Source organism: Lotus japonicus, chromosome 1, assembly GCF_012489685.1.
Source record: "Lotus japonicus ecotype B-129 chromosome 1, LjGifu_v1.2".
NCBI classification, from domain to species: Eukaryota; Viridiplantae; Streptophyta; class Magnoliopsida; order Fabales; family Fabaceae; genus Lotus; species Lotus japonicus.
In genome coordinates, this window is record NC_080041.1 from 59,019,562 (window position 1) to 59,026,841 (window position 7,280).

General features: G+C 36.0%; 2 protein-coding genes across 2 annotated transcripts; both read left to right on the plus strand.

Annotated features, from left to right (window-relative positions):
- LOC130733529 (FCS-Like Zinc finger 6-like) lies at positions 1–1,599 on the plus strand. Its single transcript, XM_057585754.1, has 2 exons — positions 1–502; positions 1,292–1,599. Exons 1-2 carry the CDS (start codon positions 219–221, stop codon positions 1,452–1,454), a joined length of 447 nt encoding a protein of 148 aa, XP_057441737.1. The 5' UTR covers positions 1–218; the 3' UTR covers positions 1,455–1,599.
- A 787-nt stretch (positions 1,600–2,386) lies between these two features.
- On the plus strand, positions 2,387–5,512 carry LOC130733521 (uncharacterized; the record flags this gene model as incomplete). The annotated part of the gene is made up of 2 exons (XM_057585742.1): positions 2,387–2,638; positions 3,109–5,512. Coding segments are annotated over 2 exons (2,607 nt in total), but the record flags the coding sequence as incomplete, so codon positions are not given.
- Between the last annotated feature and the right edge of the window lie 1,768 nt (positions 5,513–7,280).

Consider the following 7,280-nt stretch of genomic DNA (forward strand, 5'->3'; position numbering starts at 1 on the left):
TCAGTTTCAGGCTCTTGTTTTATCTTCCCAATGCTTCGCCGTTTTCTTCTGCACCTACCTGTAACCTGCTCCCACTCTCTCTCAAACCCTCCTTCTTCAATCACCACCATGCTAACTTAACACTCCACGCTCAAAATCATAGAGCAAAAAAACCAGAAATCTTCAACTTTTTTGTAGCAGAGTTGAAGCAAGCTAGAGTAGAGTGAAGGTTGAAGAACATGATGTTAGGGAAGAGACCTCGTCCTCCGATGAAGAGAACCACCAGCATGTCGGAGATAACCTTCGATCTGAACACGGCGCCGGAAGATGGTGGTGCTACCGGCAACCGGCACGGAGGAGCTGCTGGTTTTAACGGTTCAGATCAGAGCAGGATTTTGGCCACGGTTTCGCCCAGAAATCACAGAACGCATTCTGTGGATTTTGCTCAAACCCCTGATTTCTTGCGTTGTTGCTTCCTCTGTAAACGCCGTTTGGCTCCTGGCCGTGACATCTACATGTACAGGTAGTTACTTATCCCCAGATCACTTTTTCAGTTTCAGAATCTGGTGTTTCGATTTCACTTTTGTCTGTTTGGTACTTTGGTTGTGTGGTGTGTTTATGTTCATAATCACTTTTGGACAAGTTATAAAGTTTTTTATTTTTTATAAGCAAAAATTGGATTTAAGGATGTTTCAGACAAGTGCCTGTTTGGATTTCGTTGAACTCAACATGAACTAATCTTACTTTTCTGATAACTTGTCACATTTGAACTTTGCGCGAATGTCAAATCAAATATGCATACGGTGAAGTCAAAATCATAGTGAATGAAAAATTTCCTTAGATTTTTTTTTGTGACCGTACATCATAATTTTGGTTTTTAAGCTTATCACTAACTTCTAGCGCTGTTCATTAGACTCCCCAGAAATCCAATCAATCTTACACTATTATCTGGACACATAATTATAGTGTATAAATCATATACAAGCCACCAATAACACGTTTGGGATGAGCTTCTCTGCTGTTAAAATTAATTTTGGAACTCAGAAAATGAAGCTCTCCCTAAAAATGATATTTAGCTAAAAAATAAGCAACTGAAATTCTATGATGGAACAGGTTAAAAATCTGGTCAGTGGTCACCCATAAACTACATATGTTTTTACTTTAATTTTTTTTAAGGGACAAAACCCAAAATCAAGTATTTTCAAACATTCCTTTTCAAAAAAAAAGGTATTTTCAAACATTCATCAAACTTTTGCATTTTATATTTCCAATTCAAAATCTCTGCTAATTGGAAAACAATGAAAAATTGCAGGGGTGATAGTGCATTTTGCAGTCTAGAGTGCCGTCAGCAGCAGATGAACCAAGATGAGAGAAAGGATAAGTGTTGTGTGGCATCAAAGAAACAAGTTGTGGCTACTGCTGGGTCTCAAGTCACCAGTACCAAAGGGGAAACTGTGGTTGCCACAAAGTCGTAGCATTCCCCAACAAGGATTAATACTAATGATGCAGTATTATTATTAATTCCTAGCTATGTCGTCTAGCTATGCCTATGCTCTTTCATATAATTAATTAATTAAGGTTAATTCTGTGGTGCCCAGAATTTTTTTGGGTGTGGTACTCCATGTGATATCTTAAGTTATAATTTTGTTGAAAAAAGGTGAAATGAATTATTATTGCAATTTTAAAAAGGTTAATAATCAACTTAAAGAATTAATAACATAGACTTTTAAAGTTTGTTTATGTTATATAATACACAATATGAAAATTACGGTTTAGTTCAACTTGTAATTCTGAGAGATCATCTAAATTCCTTTTATGTCAGGATCTTCTTCCTTCATGCTCCACCCATATTAAACATCTAAATCTTCCTCCATCCTCTTCCTCTAAGTTTGAATTGTATGTTTTCTATTGCTCTATATCATTTTAGGGTACCACACCTTGATCTGGATTAAGGTACCATAGCAAGCACCATTAATTAATGTGTTGATATAAATACATAGCCCATCACTCCCCTCTCCATCTACCTGATTTGGATCTCTTTTTTGCCTTTTGTTCTGGCTTTGTAATTTTTCATATCATGGCTTTTTATGGAGAGTGGTCTTTTTGCTTGTTAATGGGCAACATGGGCATGTGTTTCTGAAGTGCACGCTAGCTATAGTAATTTCCATGGGATTTTGAACAAATATTATAACTCATAGTAATTAGCCCTCTTCTTGTTATCCACAAGGGTAGCTTAATTGCAACACAGATCCGAGTGTGTGCATAGAACTCTCGGGTTTGATCCCCGCACATTACACTAGAATTTGAAATTGGCTGCATCCAGGGGCGGACCCACATAGTGTTGAGGGGGTTCAACTGACCCCCCTGAAAAAAAAAAAAATTCCTACCTACCCCCCTATAATAAATTTTTTTTGACCCCTTTGAAATTTTAAAATTGCACCCAGCCACCCTGACCCCACTACTCACTCACACTCCTTTCTCTCTCTCTCTCTCTCAGTCTCTCACGCTCACGCACTCACCCTCTCTCAAACTCTCACGCACAGACGCACTCATTCACACAGCACCACCACCACCGGCTGCCGCACCGCCACGGCACGACACCACCGGCCACCACCACGGCACCACTGGCGCCACCGTCCATCTTTGCAAGCTGTTGAAGGTTAGTACTTAGTTAGGTTTAGGTTTGGAAAACCCCAAAATTGAAAACCCCAAAATTGAAAACCCAAAAATTGAAAATCCCTTGATATATTTGCAAGCTGTGGAATTTATCCTCTAATTTCTGATTGTCAACCTTCACGTTTTACAGACTTGCTCCTTTTGTTTTAAAGGTTAGTTTCCTTCCCATGGACTTATTTGGCACAACTCCTTTGTATCAGAGGGATTATTTCAATGCAACATTGATGTTCTTTGCAATTGGTTTCTCAGATATTAACTTAAGAGATGTGTGATACAATCATCCAAGTGATTTAACTATAGTATAAAATGTAACAAATCAGTATTCAGAATTTTTTAACTCTCTTTGTAGTTAAAATATATGCTTGTTGTCAAAACTGAAAGGAATTTTGTGTTAAGTATCCGTCCATCTTTGCAAGCTGTCGAACTAATTTAAGTCTACTCTATCTTGTGAAGGTCATGGATAAATTTTTAGTAAAAAGAGCAAGGTCATCAAGTGAGCAATGTGGATCAAGCTCGTCACAACAACAACCACCACATGTTGAAGTTAATCTAAATGAGTTGCCATCGGATCCTGGATTGCGACCAAGAATTACAACATATCATCCTAATGATCAAGATAAGATACGGAGAGCATATTTGCAAAAAGGACCATGTCAACCTAAGAATCACAACTTTCCACAAAAGAAAGTCGGAACCTCAAAAAGAAGATTTTCCACGGCATGGTTCACTGAATTTGGAAGTTGGTTAGAGTACAGCATTGAAAAAGATGCTGCATATTGTTTGTGTTGCTATCTCTTTAGGCCCGATCAAGGAAACCAAGGTGGTGGTGAGACATTTGTCACCAAGGGATTCAACAAATGGAACAACAAAGAAAGGATCACACTTCATGTTGGAAGTCCTAATAGTGCTCATAACATTGCTTTCAAGAAATGTCAGGACTTAATGAAACAAGATCAACATATTGACACTGTCATGTCTAGGCATTCTGACACACAACGCAACATCTACAGAACACGCTTAAAGGCAACAATTGATTGTGTTTGTTGGCTACTAAAGCAAGGCTTAGCTTTTCGTGGTCATGATGAGTCAAAGGGTTCTACCAGACAAGGTAACTTCCTTGAGCTACTTAAATTTCTTGCCATGCACAATGATTTGATAAAAAGTGTTGTTTTGGATAATGCTCCTGAAAACCATCAATTAATTGCTCCAACAATCCAAAAAGATATTGCTCATGCTGCTGCATCAGAAACTACTAATGCTATTATTGCTGATATTGGAAATGAATTCTTTGCTATTCTTGTTGATGAAGCTCGTGACATATCAACTAAAGAACAAATGGCAATTGCTCTGCTTTATGTTAATAAAACTGGAAGTATTGTTGAGCGTTTTTTAGGCATTGTTCATGTTAAGGATACCACTGCTTCATCATTGAAATCAGCAATTGATGAACTATTTTGTAAACATGGGCTTAGTATATCAAGTATCCGTGGACAAGGTTATGATGGTGCTAGCAACATGAGTGGAGAATTTAATGGTCTGAAAAGTTTAATTTTAAGGGAGAATCCATGTGCATATTATGTCCATTGCTTTGCTCATCAATTACAACTTACTTTAGTTGCTATTGCTCAAGAACATGGTGAAGTTTCCTTATTTTTTAACTTAGTCTCCAAGTTAATGAATGTTGTTGGGGGATCTTGCAAGCGAGTTGACATGCTTCATGAAAAACAATTGGAACATATTAGAGAAGAATTAAGCAGAGGAGAAATTTCTAGTGGGCAAGGTCTTAACCAAGAAACTAATCTGGCACGCCCTGCTGATACTCGTTGGAGTTCTCATTATGTCACTTTGGTTAGGATAATATTGATGTATTCTGCTATTATTGATGTTCTGCACATTATGAAAGAAGACGGATACCCCCGACAGGCAAAAGGTGAAGCATCTGGTCTTTTAATTATGTTGCAAGGTTTTGATTTTGTATTCTTCTTGCATTTGATGAGACGTGTATTGGGTATTTCACATGAATTGTCACAATCATTGCAAAGGAAAGATCAAGACATCATGAGTGCTATGAACTTGGTTAACATCACAAAGACTAGGTTTGCATCACTTAGGAATGATGGATGGGAGCCTTTATTGAAGGAAGTCACTTTATTTTGCAATAAGCAATCTATTAGTGTTCCTCCTATGGAAAGTGTGTTTGTTAGTGGGCAGTCACGGCGTCAAACGCGTAGCATTACAACAGAGCATCATTATCGTGTTGAGTTATTTTATACCGTGATAGATATGCAGCTTCAAGAACTCAATGACCGTTTTAGTGAGATTAATACCCAATTGCTCCTTTGTTTGGCTTCTTTGGATCCATCTAATTTGTTCTCTGCTTTTGATAAGGCAAAGGTGTTGGAATTTGCAAGTTTTTATCCAAATGAGTTCACTCCATTTAATTTAGTGATGCTTGATAATGCACTAGAATGTTACATCATGGATATGCGAACAAGTGATGAATTTGCCTCTTTGGAAGGACTCCAACAACTTTCAGAGAAGTTGGTTGAAAAAGGAAGACATGTTGTGTATCCACTTGTTTATCTTCTTTTGAAATTGGCACTGATTTTGCCTGTTGCAACAGCCACTGTAGAAAGAGCTTTCTCTGCTATGAATATTGTGAAGAATAGGCTGCGTAACCGAATTGGAGATACATGGATGAATGATTGTTTAGTTACTTATATTGAGAGTGATGTATTTAATAACATTGACTCTGAGCTTATTGTTCAACGATTTCAGAATATGAAATCGCGTAGAGGACAACTATGATTTGTATAATTTCTTATGTATAAACATATTACAGTTGTTTTTAATTATTTTTTATCGATGTACTCATTTGAAAAATTTGACCCCCTGACCCCGGGGTCCTGGATCCGCCACTGGCTGCATCGGATCAGGAGGGTGACAAGATACCCTTCTTCTTGTTTTTCTTTCTAGTAGTGGCTAGTAGAATGGGAAAAGTCCATTCATGTTTCAATGGGGGACTAGTTCATTGCTTGCTAACCCTGTATGTTACATGTGTGTTGGACATTCATGGGTTGTGATGGGGCAGGCAAGTCCTTATGGCGTGACCACTCCACTGATCTTCTTTTCCCTTTTCTTCCAAGTTGAGTTAAGTTAATTAAAGCTGAAACAATATTTAACAAGTAAGTTGCGTAATCTGACTGACCCTTAAATTTTATATTGAAGATCTAGTATTTAATTATTGATTTTGGTTCAATAATAAATTCACATGACATGCTTAACCAAAAATTATTTGTCCACACCTCTAAATTGAGGTGGAAAGAGGTGGAGGAGGAGAAGAGAGATAGGAAGAAAAGAAAAAGTAAGAGAGAGAAAATATAAGATATGATAGATGATAAGAGAAGAGAGATAAAAATAAAAAATAAGTGGAAATAAAATGTATAAATAAAGAGGTGTGTATATATCATTACTCCATGCTTAACCCACCGAATCTTTCTGCTGTCTATACTTATTATATTGGCAAGTCTATGTCAATATGTCATATAACAGCAATATGGGTTATGGTGGAATCAGGAATTATCATGTAAATTTTGTGTTTATATTTTTTAAACCAACACTCTTAAAGTCACATTTATTTAATATATATGAAAATGAAATAGATATTAAATTTTAGTATGATAAGATCATGTATTTTTTAACATATATGTGAGGAACCTAATACCTCTAATCATCAAGCAAGTTAAAAGAACGATAAAATTATTTAGTAATTAAAATAAAATAGACATCTAAGAAGAAGAAATGTTTATTGGCTTAACTATTGCATTTTAACTCGTAGTTTATGACTTTATGGTTGTGATTATGAAAGATGATGATGCATTGAGAGGGAATCTGTGGCTTAGTCAGCTTCGCATGAAGTAGATCCCACTTTGCACAAATACTAAATGCGATGGGGAACAGATTCATTTTTGAGCAATTTGGGAGAGAAAGGAGAGAAGACACAAGAGACCCCCATCTTCCTTTAATTTGTCAACAGAAAAACAAAAGGATCCACCACTTGTAAGGACAGGAAGAGGAGAGTCACCTAGCACTCGAAAATATTCTCATTTTAAAAGAAAACAAAAGTAAATTAATGACTATAAAGTAGTGATGAGTTACCTACTACTACATCCGTTCTTTATTAATTGTTCATTTTGAATATATTTTTTTATTCCTCTGTATACTTATAATTTCAAGAAAGTATTAACTGATATTTTTTCAAGTAATGTCCTTGTGGGAACAATAAATGATGAAAGATAAAACATCTTCTAAAAGGTAAAAAAAGGAAAACAAATACTCCCTCCGTTCCCTATTATAAGTCACATTTTTTGAAAAAAATTTGTTACAAAATATAAGTCACTTTCTAATATCTATGAAGCATTAAATAATTTTTTCCAAGTTCACCCTCATATTTAATATGAAAGAGATGATAAACTTTAGAAGTATTAACTTGGAGAGAGAAAATCATAGGAAAGTAAATAAGGGTAATCTAGGAAAGTAAATCATTTTTTTTACAAATTTATTACTAGTAACTACTTTTTTTAATCTAAGAGAATTAGTTATTTGTGACTTATATATTAGTGTGG

Bases quoted from the DNA above. Each gene is read 5' to 3' on its own strand.
- LOC130733529 (XM_057585754.1), top strand. From the start codon at position 219: ATGATGTTAGGGAAGAGACCTCGTCCTCCGATGAAGAGAACCACCAGC. The intron at 503-1,291 runs GTAGTTACTTAT...GAAAAATTGCAG, and splicing joins CGTGACATCTACATGTACAG to GGGTGATAGTGCATTTTGCA.